Source organism: Danio aesculapii, chromosome 1 (assembly GCF_903798145.1).
Source record: "Danio aesculapii chromosome 1, fDanAes4.1, whole genome shotgun sequence".
Classification (NCBI taxonomy): Eukaryota; Metazoa; Chordata; class Actinopteri; order Cypriniformes; family Danionidae; genus Danio; species Danio aesculapii.
The window spans coordinates 43424077-43439579 of record NC_079435.1 but is presented as its reverse complement, the minus strand read 5'-3'; the positions used below and the strand labels follow the sequence as shown (position 1 = coordinate 43439579).

The 15503-nt window shown below is 36.7% G+C and overlaps 1 protein-coding gene across 3 annotated transcripts in view; it reads right to left on the bottom strand.

Moving 5' to 3' along the window:
* Nucleotides 1-3732: 3732 nt before the first annotated feature.
* acsl1a (acyl-CoA synthetase long chain family member 1a) overlaps nucleotides 3733-15503 on the bottom strand; it is a 33072-nt gene continuing 21301 nt past the window's right edge. For all 3 annotated transcript variants that reach the window (XM_056460897.1, XM_056460882.1, XM_056460890.1), the window contains 10 exons: nucleotides 14017-14151; nucleotides 13777-13911; nucleotides 11453-11548; nucleotides 11294-11366; nucleotides 11088-11176; nucleotides 7158-7274; nucleotides 5933-6076; nucleotides 5377-5478; nucleotides 5058-5129; nucleotides 3733-4297 (listed from right to left, as the gene is read on the bottom strand). In XM_056460897.1, the coding sequence (XP_056316872.1) occupies nucleotides 4157-4297; nucleotides 5058-5129; nucleotides 5377-5478; nucleotides 5933-6076; nucleotides 7158-7274; nucleotides 11088-11176; nucleotides 11294-11366; nucleotides 11453-11548; nucleotides 13777-13911; nucleotides 14017-14151 (1104 nt within the window). In that variant the 3' untranslated portion in view covers nucleotides 3733-4156. The remainder of the gene's footprint in view (nucleotides 4298-5057; nucleotides 5130-5376; nucleotides 5479-5932; nucleotides 6077-7157; nucleotides 7275-11087; nucleotides 11177-11293; nucleotides 11367-11452; nucleotides 11549-13776; nucleotides 13912-14016; nucleotides 14152-15503) is intronic.

Genomic DNA, 15503 nt, shown 5'->3' with positions numbered 1-15503 from the left:
CTGTGGAGGCCATTTGAGTACAGTGAATTCATTGTCATGTCTGAGATGATTTGTGCTTTATGACACGCCGCGCAATCCTGCTGGAAGTAGCCATCAGAAAATGGGTACACTGTGGTCATAGTCAAAGTGTGCCAAGACAATATCCACCCCACCTTTATACCACCAGCAGCCTGATCCATTGATACAAGGCAGGATGGACCCATGGTTTCATGTTGTTGACGTCAAATTCAGACCCTACCATCTAAATGTCGCTGCAGAAATCCAGACTAATCAGATCAGGCAGCGTTTTTCCAATCTTCTATTTTCCAATTTTGGTAAGCCTGTGCAAATTGCAGCCTCAGTTCACTGATCTTAGCTGACAGGAGTGGCACCCGGTGTGTTCTTCTGCTGCTGTAGCCCATCCGCCTCAAGGTTGGACGTGTTGTGCGTTCAGAGATGCTCTTCTGCTTACCAAAGTTGTAATGAGTGGTTATTTGAGTTACTGTTGCCTTTCTATTAGCTGGAACCAGTCTGGCCATTCTTCTCCGACCTCTGTCATCAATAAGGCATTTGCGCCCACAGAATTGCCGCTCACTGGATATTTTCTTTTTTTTTGGACCATTCTGTTTCTGATAAACTCAGACCAGCCCATCTGACACCAACAAGCCACATTCAAAGTCACTTAAATCACCTTTCTTCCCCATTCTGATACCTAATAAAGTGACCAGTGAGTGTATATTAAACCTTTTCTTCCACTTTAATCTATTAACAAATTTTTTCATGATTTTACAAAACTCAAAAATATGCTATTTTTTTACTATTCAAAAATATGTAAAAACACAACTGTCATTAAAGTTTTAATCTTTAATATTAAGTTGGAATGTTTTAAATTGAGTTTTTTCAAACTTTGAGTCACAATGGAAAGATGATCACACATTTTCTTCACAAGCTTGTGAACCAGCCAGTAATGCTACTTTCTTCAATTTCAAAGACATTTTATGTATTCAAAAGAAAAAAATGTTCAGGTCTATCATTTACCTTAGGAAACATGCAAGTAAAAAACAACAACAGCAGAAACATCTGAAAATAATGGAACAGAGTTCAATCATTCAAGATGTAATTCTTCCAAACGAATAAAGATAATTGGCCTTGTACTTTTGGTAGCAAGTAATAGAATGGTTCTTAATGGCATAACTATACATTCACACTGAGGTTATACTTTAATGTTGCTCCTCTCACTCATTCCAAGAACAAATTCTTATGCACTAACAATTACATTTATAAGTTTAATATCTAAAGCATTAGTAGAATTTCAGTGTTTCCAAAACAAAACAGGAAATGTCAGCTGTATCAATGCTGATTGACAATCAAAGAATGAACACAAAACAAACACTGTTAAAAGACAATGCCATCTATTTATTTGTCTTCAACACCGGCATGCTACAAGTAACCATTTGCACAACTTGAATGAGCCAGAATACGTTAAAGATGTACAAACATAAATAATATATACACAAGCTTTAATCTCCAGGAGAGGCACATTTGAGTTGTTTTTAGAGTTGGTTGTGCTGTTAGTGGAATCTGATGATCAACCACTGATCTATCATATAGATTACCATTAAATATAGACCAGTGGTCTATTAACGAATCCTATTTGTGCTGTCATTCTACAGTCAATGGAATATTCTGAGGAAATTATTTATAGACATCAAATTTGCCAAACACATGGTTAACCATAACAGAAGCAGTGTGACTTACAATCAGTACCATAACTTTTACAATTAAGTATACATTTACAGAAGTTTAATGGAAACCAAACATTGGAAATATTGAAATAAGTTTGGAGGAAAAAATGAGCACTTTATGGCATGTCAGGGGCCTCGCTTATAAAACGATGAACAGAATCCATTCTTAGTTTTACGATCATTTCTCAAACGTGTGTGTGCAAATCGGAGAAAGGTAATGTGCACATTCTTTAAATTTACATATTACTAATGTGTCATAAGTGTTAATATACTGACATATATTTTGTACAAATATAACTGATGTTAATAACAGAAGCGAAATTTAAAGCTCACGTCGCTTCATCAGGCCTGTAGCCAGCTTGGTGAAAGGGGTGGTTCTTTTTTTTTTCTCAAAGTGGACCTTTTTGCAGTTATACGCCTCATTTTGTATTTAATTATGAGACTTACATACTGCCTTTTAGTGGCATTTTAAGGCTGACATTTTAGCGCTTTTTTTAAGGCTGAATTGGCTTGTTGGACAGCCATCATAACCACACTTTTTGATGCACAAAATATTTGCTAAAGATTTAGAATTTAAAAAAAAAAGTGGAAAAAAAAAACTTATTTTTAAAATACAAATTAATTACACCATATATCAGCAAAAAGGAGCCTGTTAACGTTTGAAATTAAAAACTGTAGCCTATTGTCATTTATTGGGCAAATAACAAACTGGCCAACACATTTAATTTTCTTTAGTCAGAATTTGTCCATTTCATTAAAAAAATTATTAATTCTATTGTATAATAGAATAAAAGTTACTTGTAAAATGTTTTCTCTATTTAAAAAAAGTGGTGAAAGAAGACTTCGTTGTGTGTTTTCCTAAACAGCTGGAAGTTGGACTCATAAAATGTTAGTTAGCACTGGCCAAAACTGATTAGCTGAACTGATTACCTTACGCAGGATTCCGCTTGGTCTTAAAGACTTTTTCGAAGATTATTTACACTGTTTATGATGGCATAGCAGTCAAAATAGGACGAATGAGATCAAATTCTGGACTTTTGTCAGTGAGGGGTGGGTCTTCCGTACCACCTGAACATACCCACATCTGTAAGCCGTGAGAACAATTCTGTGCCAGCTCTTAAAAATGACCTGTTTTTGTTCGGTGTCTGTGACTGTCCTTTTTTTTCTTTGATATTAATTCGTCTATTAATGCTTCTGAAGCAGCAGATGCCATCATCCCACTCGTCAGTGCTTTCCTATTTTTAATTATTTTTTTAAATTACATTTTTTTTATTTTATTGTGGGCATTCCGCATAGATCGGTTGTGCAATTCTGATTGGGCAGAACGAAAGTGTGCTTACTCAATTGGCTAGTAAGACTGTCACACACAGACGGCAGTCACGCATTTGCTCTGGGTGGGGAAAATTAAATAATACCAAAGTCCCTTTAAGGCAAGTCATTTCACTCGGCAGACATCTTTGAAACGCCTCTTGGGCAGTATACTCGGACATTCTGTTTGAATGGAGAAACATCAAATTCTCCAAAACTGCTTGTCAAACTTACGATTACATTTTATATTAGGAATCACCAATAAAATTAAACAACAACTGCCCCTTTAGTTTATTTCTAAACGTTTAAATCACACAAAATCTACAAAACTCACGCCTGGTCCGAGACCCTCCCCCAGAGTATCGTCAGTCTACAGCGATCAATGATTGGCTCTTGTACTAGAAGGCAGGCTCTTTTCACCATATAGCGATTGATGATTGGCTCCTGTACTAGTAGGCGGGGCTTTATTCACCATATTGACCGTTACACTTTTCCCCATTCAAAAAGATACGAGTGACATGTCTTGTGTATTCTATAGTCTTTGCTAATACATTTATTATATCACAGTCTTTTGTGATTAGCTAATCGCAATGTTTCAAATTGTGATTGCGATTAATCGCACAGCTCTAACGACTGCTCAGACCTTGATGTGGCTGTTAAACTTTACCAGGTGTGTTTTTTTTTACATACATAAATATGGACATTGCTGTTTATTTAAGCGCGCACACACACACCGAGATCAAATCTGAGCATAGACTTTATAAATGAGGCCCAAGCTGTTTCAGTCTGTCGTTTGAATTAACATGATCTCGTCTGGCTCGTTAGACTCAAGGCATTGACTGGCCTAAGGCATTGGGTTGGTTCAGCTTCCAGTTTTCTTCAGTTGTCGTCCCAGATGATGATCAGGGCTGGTGAAATGTTTGGCATGTGCTTTTCTGACGGGGCTGAGGGACGACTACAGCTCCTCCAAGTGGTAGAAAAGAAAAAAGTTTTATAGAGTCCACTAGTGGTCCTTCACTCCCAACAGCATGACAGAACTGGAGCACCTCCTTTGTCAAAGTGTGTATTCTGGGGTGTTGTAGTTCCCTCACTGTGGACGGAGGAGGGGGTCTCTGTCCAGCTGCTCACATTTTGATTTTGGCATAGAGCTGGTCGATCTGCTCTCTGAAGCGGCTCTTCAGCTCGGTTCTCTTAGCTTTCAGTGTTGGTGTGAGGAGGCCGTTCTGAACAGAGAACATTTCCAGGTGCAGAGCGATGTCTCTCACCTGCATAGACACAGATTATAGTAAACAATACACACTTACTGGCGAACAATGTCAGCCTTTTCTGACCCTTGTCTAGTTTAATTTTCACAATAATATAATGTTAATATAATTAATACATTTATTAGTAATTAGAACATAAAAATGAGGCTGTATTTAGTGTGACCACCCTTGGCACGAAACAAAAGTGTTTTAAAGAAAATGTGCTTAGATTTTCTGAAATATATTGTTTTATGGAATATCAGGCCTCTTCCAGCACTTCCCAAAGTTCATTCTTAAATTTAGGCTGCCAGAGCTTTCTTTCTCTGCCCAATTGATTCTCATACCACCTCAATAATATTAAGGTCTGGACTCTGTGGAGGCCATTTCATGACTGTCTGCCTTTCATCATCTGTTTAAATCTCCAGATATGACTTAATTGTATTAGCAGTGTGTTTGTTAAGATTATATGATTATAAATGTGTAGTTTAGTATACTATATATAGTGTAATTATGAAATAAACATTGAACAAGTGTTGAGCGGATTTCTCAATTCATTATTTTTAATAATACAACCTTATCGTTTATGTCTAGATAGTATTGAACAGATTAATGTTTAATTACATTAAGAAAGAAATCGACCAAGATGAATCTGGTTGAAAACCTATACGTGGGTATGTTTGTATTTTGACCAATATTTACAAAAACAAAAATCCAGATATATATATATATAGAGAATGAGATTTGTGGCTCAGGAATCCGGAATTGTGTTCGTTGAACTCACCTGTTCGAAAGACTTCAGTCCAGCTTCTTTCCCAAGCTGAATCATATCCTCTAGGATGGCATTTTTCACTTCCTGTTTAAACAACATCAGGTGTCAGTTCTTCAGGGATAACACCACTTTTAAAATCTCAGGATCTTAAATCCTTATTCTTACTTTCTTTACTATGGCATTTCATTTTAATGGACCCATTTCTTCCATTAAATATTTGTTGAAAATGGATTGATAGCAAAACCTCTGAACATTATGATCTGTACTCTACTATGCTGAATCCAGATCTTGTAAAAGTCTTTTTTGATTTCTTCTGTGTCCCATGGTTTACCTTGCTTTTGCACATGTCATTGAAGGATCCCTCAATGCCTCTTTTCTTTGCCCATCCTGGGAGAAAGTCTGGATCAGGAACAACAACACCCACTAAACATGCCTAAAAAGAGAGAGACAGGATGGGTGTATTCTCACACTTCTTTTCAGTTCAGTTCATCATTATTTTATTGCGCTTTTACAATATAAATTATGTCAAAGCAGCTTAACATAGTAGTTCTAGTAAATTGAAACTGTCAGTCCAGTTTTCAGAGTTGAAGTTCAGTTTAGTTCAGTTTGGTGTGGTTTAAAATTCACTGCTGAAAGTCCAAACACTGAAGAGTAAATCCATCGATGCGCAGCTCCACAAGTTATAAACTAAGCAAGCCAGAAGCGAGGAACAAACTTCACCAATTGACAAAGTGAAGGAAAAAAACTCAAGCACAACTACTTCTCCTCTGGCCAAACTTCTTGTGCAGAGCTGCAGTCTAGGCGCTGGAAAACACTGGACGTTCTTCTTACATAGGGATGTGCAACATTGTAAAAAATAAAACATGACAGTTGTGTGTGTCTCTCACCTGCAGACTGTCTCCATGTACAAAGATCTGAGCCACAGGGTCACTGCGGATGTAGATGTTCTCAATCTTTTCTGGAGCGATGTATTCACCCTGGGCCAGCTTAAAAATGTGTTTCTTCCTGTCGATAATCTTCAGAGTGCCATTCTGAAACCAACAAACAAAACTGCTTAACGTTATAGCGGAGGGTCCTGTTCCCTTTATTATTAGTTAACATTAGCCTCCACACAGAAATCTGATACATGCCAATGTATGCAAATTACATATGACATACAAGTTCATATTTGGATTTCACATATTTAAAATATGTCATACTGTGTATGCAACATATATTTCTATATAATGCAAAAATGGCCACTTTCATATATGTTTTCAACTATTGGAATTTTAAATATGTTTAAATATATTAGCTTTACTTTTATATATGTTCAAATATGGCCATTGCGATATTTTTCTAAATCAGTTGAAATCAATGCTGCAGATATGACAGATGTTTTATATATATGAAATTCAAATGTGAACTTGTATATATTTAATTTGCATATATTCATGTATCAGATTTCTACATTCCACTTTCAGGCAGAATGGTTCTCTTTGCAAAACCATTGAATTCCATGCCAATCTGAAGCAGTCAGCATGGATACGGTTTTATTTTCCGTTGTACTGCTGGTCATGGAGCTCTCTGGAATGCAATACAAATGCGTCAGTCGTAAATGTAACGCAAGTGTAATTTAAACAGCAACATGGATTATGTTCATATATTTATGTTTTGGGGACTCTTTTTTTTGTGATATTGACTTTGTTGAATAACAAAAAAATAAATAAACAAATAGTGCATTTCCGCTAAGCCAGCTATGGAAAAAATTAGTAGCCAACCAATGTCATGCGTCACCAGTTCAGGACTCTACCAGAAGAACACCAAGCCGAGAACAGTTTGTTATCATGCTGGCCATAACAGGCTCACATGGAAATACAACTGGAATCATACTTGAATATTCTTAGAACTATTCAGCAAGATAGTGGAAAAGCTGCTATTAATTAATACACTTAAAACTTTTGGGATTAGTAAACAGTTAACAGCTGAACAGTAAATGTTAGAGGGTCAGTAACTAGATTGATGTCAGTTCACTGAAGCAGGAAGTTGAATGAATTAAAACTGAACTGGGAGATTGAGAATTTGACAGAGTAAATACAGATAGAAAGTGCTGAAAGTGGTTGTGGAATTTACCGGAAGCCATTTGCCGATGTCTCCGGTGTGCAGCCAGCCGTCTTTATCCACAGCCCCTGAGGTTTGCTCCGGGTCCTGCAGGTAACCTTGAAACACATTTGGTCCTTTCACACACACCTGAGATCAACACACACAGAGAGTCAGGTAACTCAGTGGTACAGTGTGCCACGACAGATTTACAACGTTTATAAATGAAACCAAAAATAAGGTTTAAATTGTAATAATATACAAGTCATGACAAAGTATTTCTGTGCATCAATTAAAATTCAATCCATGAAAGGCATAGTTTTTTATTTCTAAATAAAGTTCTACCAAAGTTTAATGAATTTATTTCACAAAATAAGATATTCTGATGAAAGGAGGGGGGGGGGGGGGGGGGGGGGGGGAGCAGCCACTAGCTATGTCTCCATCCAAAAATGCGAATGAACTTTATGTGCAAAACTGGATTATCGCATAAAAGACGTGCGAATAAAGCAGCGTTTCCGTCCAACAAGTCAAAGCGAACAAAATCATCACTTCCTGATTATCTGGCACCAAATATCAACAGTAAAAACTGAATTTGCTGCGGTATAGAAGCTGCGTGAATCTTTTCTTCAATTAATAAATGGCTTGCGCCTCAGAAGGCAATCCTGACACGCTGTGAACGCACGGTGGTGTTTGAAGGTGTCAGACGCAGAGCACAGACGCTCTTGATTCTGGAGGTCATTAGTAATATAATAACACTAATACTTAAATGGTAAGGCGTTTTAGAATGACCAAAACAACAGTTCAGATGGTTTATGATGTTCTGAGTCTGCTGGTTTGTCCATTTACACACATTTTTATCATCACATGATCTCTTATCACACATACACATGACCTTTTTAATGCGCATGCTGAAATTTGTGCGGTAAAAGTTTTTCAATCGTAGTTTATGCGCATCTATTTTTTTATCGTATAAAAAGTTTATCCTACTCAGTTGTGCGCATAGGTTTTTTATGTGCATTTTCAAAATGTATGCACATCATGACGTTTCCATCAATGGGATATGCAAAATGCGCAGAAAAATAGACGGATGGAAACACAGCTATTGACATCTATCGTAGGAACAAAAAATACTATGGAATCAATGGGTGTTTTATATCTTCCTTTGTGTTCAACAAGAGACACGTGGAGAATGGGTAAATGATGACAGAATTCAAATAGTTGGCTGAAATATCAGTTTAATTTTCCATCATAACTAAGTGACTCATTTGAATGAAATTGCTTTTATGATTACACTTTATTTTGATGCACCTGCGAACTGACGGCAATGAACTTAAATGTATGCTAGAACCAAAAAATACACCACAAGACCGCAGGAATACTCTGTGTCTGCTAAAGAGGAAATAAGTCTCTACATCAGCAGATATCAGTGGAGTATATTTATAATTCAAAAAGTGAAAACGAAACAACGCAGCACTCTCTGACCATTTCAGAAGTAATGATGCTAATCTCTTAATTCACTCCAGATGGTTGGTCTTGTTGTTAATACTGTATATTTGCTAATTGGAATGCTCAGTTAAGATGGCATAACGTTAGAATAACTTTCAGTCTGTAATGTTATTAATACTTTGCTTGCTTTCATCGCTTTCACTTTTATTCTCGTGACCAATTCTCTAAACAAGTTTCGAGTTCACTCTTTCGCTGATGCTAGCAGATGCGGATTCAACATGTTAGATCAGCCAAAAGTCAGAACACACAGCAAACACTGAGCTATCCAACACTCAACAACAGCCCAATGTTGATTGACTGATGACCATTAGCTTGATGTTGTCTTTGTATTCTGATACTAACTTTGTATCTTTGAAACTGTATGCCAATTCCAGGACTTTCATTGGCTAAATAGCTAAATGTCCATGACCTATAATTGGTCATAAAATGTAAACAAAAAAAAAACAGGCAGCTGTTGTGTTGAGCAATCCTTCAGAATTACGTGTTTCTGCTTGTCATGGAATTTAACTCAGAATCAAGCTAATGGGGGAACATTTTGCTGATTTTTTTTATTGCCGCAGATGTGCTGCAAACATTGGCAAATGGTGCAAAATGTAGAGCTTTTTTTTAATTGCCGCAAAGACACTTTTGTAAATTCCTTCCAAGCCATCTGCACTGTTTTATGTGAAATAAAATGATATTCACATCAAGAAAGTGGTCATCTGGTAAATGCTAGAGATGCCATGGCCATACGCATCTCCATAGGTGACCCAATTTAGACACATCATGTGACATTATCTCAACGTGTATTCAGCCAAAGTCTATTTGAGCAAGACTTCATTTGCTGTATCGACTGCTAAATTTGAGATTTTACTGATGATTTTTTTTTCTTCAGTAAACGATTAAAAGAAAACCACCTTCCCTCTTTGTTTCTCTCAGTGTCCCCTGTATCTAAAGCACAGAGATCAATAGTTTTTGGTCAAAAAAAAATTGGTCAAAAATAAATAAACTAAGATGTGGAAGTTTGTGTGTTTTCACAGCAAAACAACACAAGAGATGCCACAAATATTGCTGCAAAACTTGAGAAAAGTCATACGGCCTGGTGACTACATGTGATTGCTGTTTGACAAGTTGGAAAAGAGGAACGACTATGGCTCAGTGGTTAGCACCGTCGCCTCACAGCAAGAAGGTTGCTGGTTCGAATCCTGGCTAGGCCAGTTGGCATTTCTGTGTGGACTTTCCTCCGGGTGGTCCAGTTTCCCCCAAAAACATGCACTATAGGGTGTAACGGCTCACAATTCACAGTTCGAAACGCACGTGACCCGCGGAAAAAAGATCGGGATCTCAATTCAAACCCGCGCAACATGAATGATAAATGACAATGATTTGCATATGTTTATTAATCAAGCGCTGCATTCATATCTGCGTTTGATCGAGAGAGATTCCGTTTTTACATTTTTTCAGTTTGTTACAAACAATTGAATAACACAGAAGTACTGAGAGAGCAGTTTATAGTTCAGATCTAAACACTGATGTTTATGGTAAATATTAAAATCTCTGTTTAATGGAACTTGACACTGGGGAAAGCAATTACATTACGTAACCAACAGGTGGCGACAAACAACCATCAAAATTATGTCACTGAATGGGTTTTTAGAAATGATCCACCTACAGTAAAATGAAACATGAAGTTTGTTGAATCATTAATCGAAGATAAACATGAGATGTTACATTTCTATATTTAGCACTACCGGCAACAGTAGCAAAGATCATATTTCGTATTGAATACTTTTCTTGGTTTCGGCTGGTTTTTCCTTGATTTTGATTTTTAATAAAATGACAGGTTCTAAGTTCTGTTTGTTATAACCAATGGTTTTTGCTGTAATATGTTTGTATAAATGGAAAGCAAATGACATTCGTCTCCTCCCTTTTTTGCTGATCCAAAAAATGGTCCAAACTGTGACTCGAAACCGTGGTGTGATCCGAACTGTGAGATTTGTGATCCGTTAACACTAATGGGTAAACAAAATTTGCCGTAGTGTATGAGTGTGTGTGTGTGTGAATGTGAGAGTGTATGGGTGTTTCCCAGTAATGGGTTGCAGCTGGAAGGTTATCCGCTGTGTAAAGCAAGTATAAATAGTTACTGATCAATAAGAGACTAAGCTGAAGGAGAATGAATGAAAGTTGAAAAGGATTAAAATGGTAGCAAAAAATAACCTAACCATAACAAAAAGCTAAACAAATAAAAAAAATAAGAAAACTTGGTATAGAAAAAATACATTTTTTTGATAAATGGAAAGTACACAAAATTCCCTGATTTTCAATGTCTGGAACTTGTTTTTTTATTCCATGATATTCTGGAAATTCTGGAACCCGGCTAACAGTCTACTAATACTCTTAAAAGAGCTAAGAATAAAAGCACAAACTTTCATTAATTGAAGCCAGTAAACTCTTCTACTATATCCACTGGTGACCTACCTCTCCCTCTCCATTTGCTGCAAAGTAATTCATTTCAGCTACATCCACCAGCTTAACAAAGTTACAGGGCAGCGGCGCTCCCACATGGCCTGAGGACACACACATCAAAACAATAGTGTGTGTTACCACACAGGCTGTTTAAACAGAACACAACTGTCCAACTGTTTATTTTTTAAACATGTTAATGTGTGCAGATCGAGTCTTACCGGCTGTCCAGTCTCCAGGAAGTGACATTGTGCAGCCTGCAGTACACTCTGTCTGCCCGTAACCTTCATAAAACTACAACAAACAATAGAAAAAAAGCTGTAACTTGAAAATCTGATAGCAATACTAGCAGCAAGAGGTGTGTGTGTGTGTGTGTGTACCTGGCAACCCAGTGCTGCTCGCAGAAAAGTGAGGACTGTTGGAGACACTGGAGCAGCTCCTGTGATCATCAGCCTCACACGCCCACCGAGACTGGCCTGTAGGGGGAGTCACAGGAGTTAAAGAAAATCTGCTTTTCTCACTAACTGGTCCATTTCTCAGATCAGAATTGAAATTCTCAAAACTACATGACCTAGAGTAGAGCAGGGGTTCACAAACTTTTCAGCCCGTGACCCCTAAAATAACAATGCTAGTGACTCGCGACCTCCAAATTCCTCGAAGGTGGTTATAACACAAACGTTGCGCACAAAACAATAGCCCTATATAAACATGAGCATATTGACAACATAAAAGTGCCACAATCTAACAACCTTTTTATAGTCATTTATTAATTTGTTTAATATTAACCTCAGCTAAAGAGACTGGTGGACACAATGTTTTTAGCACATGTCTATTCTTGGTTTAATTCTGTAGACCACCACTCAGAGAGCATTCTCAGTGTTCAGTTGTGGCCTGTATTTATTTTTAATGTATTTGATTGCCATAAAGGTGTCAGAAAGTTTAACCTGGTGTTGTAAAATCAGTCTGCTGCAGCTGACGCTATAGCTGTGTTGTTAATCTAACGTAAATCACACCAATCCTATGAAAAACATTATTTAAAGGCTGATGGATTTTCCTTTGCATGTTGTTGTTTTTTTACTATTAAAACTACTATTTTTATCTTCTGTGGGTTATGGTTAAAATATGGTCATTTTAATAGTTTAATAACATTTATTTGATTTTTGGAAATAAGCAAGCGACCCCCCCCTGTCATTGTCCCGCAACCTCCCAGGGGGTCCACTCTGGGAACCACTGGAGTAGAGTACACTGCTGTAATTGAAAAATTAATTTGACTGTCTTATCCGCACACAATGACACAAGGCCTTGTCATTCTGACCGCACTGACACGTTCATTGACAAATATATTTCTTTTTGAGAGATGAACTAAGGATTTTGAGCAAGAGACTGGCGTTTGCAGGAAATCCATGGTGTTTTGCTATTTCTACATGTTGTTTTGAGAAATGACTAATTTTAATTCTGTTCTGAGAAAGTACCAAGGTGAACTGTAAACAATAAATAATAATAAAAAATTTAAAGGGATAGCAGATCCAAAAATGTACATTTTGTCATCATTAACTCTCCCTTTACTCGTTTAAAACCTTGTGGTGTTTCATTTTTAGTTGAAAGCAACAGAATATATTTTTAGAAATTCTGAAATCCTTCTTTTTTTCCTACTATGGAAGTTGATGGGTGCAAGCAACCAGCAACCTTCAAAACATCATCTTTTGTGTTCAACAGAAAAAAGAAACTCATAAAGGTATAGAACCACTTGATAAGTAAATAGTCAGTACATTTCATTTTAAAATGAACTTACCCTTTAAAAAACAGAGAAGAACCAATAAACCTGCCGTAAATTCACTCGCACTCAAGCCACATCTAAGAAGTAAGTCACTTTTTCAACAGAATATTAAAGATGACTTTTAGTTTAAATAACGGACCTTCGAATTTCCTGCAATGCAAGTTAATAGCTACAGATACTTTAAGAGTAAACTAAAAACCCCAACATTTAAAGGCAAACCAAAACTGATCCCATTACAGATCAATTTCAAATCTGCCTTATCTATGAAAAAACAATTATGATCGTTCATGGAAAGAAATGTTTTCTGCAAGGAATTCCAGTCAGGAGTTATGACCATAGCACCACAAGGCTCAGTACTTGGTCCATTGCTTTTCACAGTGCACACGCATCCCCTAGGAGATTTCATTAAAAGCACTAAAGCTATTATGCTCACTAGGCATGGGCTGGTATGAGATTCTGACGGTTTGATAACCTTGGATAAAAATATCGCGGTTTCACGGTATTGTGATTAACGCTCTACAATCTGTTCCTTTTAAATGTCTGGGTAAAAAGCAAATCATTTATTCCATTTTGAGAAACATCTATAATATTTTGGAGCAGTAAACATGTCAGGCTAAATCATTCAAATGAATTGTTGACTTCTGCTGTCTTCATTAGTTTCAAAAACACTGATTTCTTTACAATTTAAAATGGCATCTTTGGAAATCTTTTCTGCTGGAGATACTGTTGTCCTAAAAACATTTGAATATACCATAGGAACAGTATAGCAGAAAATGTCGGCGGTTTGGACTTTTCCAAACTGTTATACCTTGAAAACGGTTATCGCCCCATGTCTAATGCTCACTGCTTTCCTTAATGTGCTACTAAAGGGAAAATTCAACCAAATCTTGGATGTTCTTAAGGTCAACATCAGTTTTGTGTGGTTACCTGTACTTTGCTGAAGATTAATTTATCCCACATGCTGTCCTTCCTCACAACTCCACTTTTAAGTTCCGCTTCTTTCCTGCTGGTGGCAAAATCCAACAGCCATCTTTTAAGAGGAGTGTTCGCCTGGCCAAAGATCTTAACGCAAACACACATGAATGTTTATTAAGCAATGAACTCTTAGTATATTTAAGCACAAACAGAAATGCAAACAGCTTATGTGTGATTATATAACTGATGTACCTTATCAAACATGCGGTTGAGTAGTCTTGGCACCACAGGAAATATAGTGGGCTTAAGATTCTTCAAATCATCCATTAGGAGACGGATGTCACCCTGAAAATACCCAATCTTGGCCCCGTGGCACAGAAGCACACCCTACACACATAACAAACAAAAATTATGCAACGAAATTCTGATTAACATGTGAGAATGTGTTATATATAAGCACACAAAAACATATAGTTTCATTATAAATTGTCCACACATAGCCAATAAAAGATAGATTAATAGATATAAATTCATAAATACAGTCTCTATGACCAAGACATCCTTTAAAATGCAAAAAAGGGTTCCTAAGTACACTACAGGAAGATTTATTTGTACAAAAAAATAAGTCAAACCATGTTAAAACTGCATTGTTGAGGAAGAAAAAGCTGATAGATCACATTTTTATTATTTCAGAACACAAATATAACACATATTACGTATTACATTTTTAAAGTTTCCCTCAGGATACAACAAATCCTTTAAATGTACCACTATACTGAACAGAAAACAATCAAGATATAAGCACAAAAAAGTGTAGGGACGTTATAAACATCAAATATGAACAAAACTTTTCGATTTTACTGATTTATTTACCAAAACTAAAACGCAATGTACTCATGTGCCTTTCTTTGTGGGCACTATTTCAAAACGTTTGTTTGAGTGACTCTTATTGCATTCCAAGCGGATTTTAAATTTTAAATAAAAGTTTGTGTTCTAGTTTATATACACTACCTGACAAAAGTCTTGTCACCTATCCAAGTTTTAGGAACAACTACTAATAACTTGACTTCTAGTTAATCATTTGGTATCAGAAGTAGCTTATATGAAAGGCAAAGGCCTCTAGATTACGCTTATTTAACCAACATAAAATATGATCAAGCCTTGATTTTGAATGATTTAATTAAGACAGTAAGGTCTGACTTTGCTTAGACAAAATTCTTGTCACCTAACGGAAATAATGTACAGTATAGAATATAAAGTCATGCTGCAGTGGAAAAAGAATTAATATTGTGTATAACTCCCATGAGCTTGGATGACTGCATCTATACATCTCTGCACTGAATGAAATAACTTATTAATAAAGTCATCGGGAATGGCAAAGAAAGCGTTCTTGCAGGACTCCCAGAGTTCATCAATATTCTTTGGATTCTTCAATGCTACTTCGTCTTAGCCCAGACATGCTCAATAATGTTCATTTCTAGTGACTGGGCTGGCCAATCCTGGAGCACCTTGACCTTCTTTGCTTTCTGGAACTTTGATGTGGAGACTGAAGTATGAGAAGGAGCGCGATCCTGCTGAAGAATTTGCCCTCTCCTGTTTTTTGTAATGTAATCAATGTTGTCATCCACTCTGCAGATCTCTTGCACGCCCCCATACTCAATGTAACCCCAAACCATGATTTTTCCTTCGCCAAACTTGAATTATTTCTATGACAATCTTGGTTCCATGCAGGTTCCAAT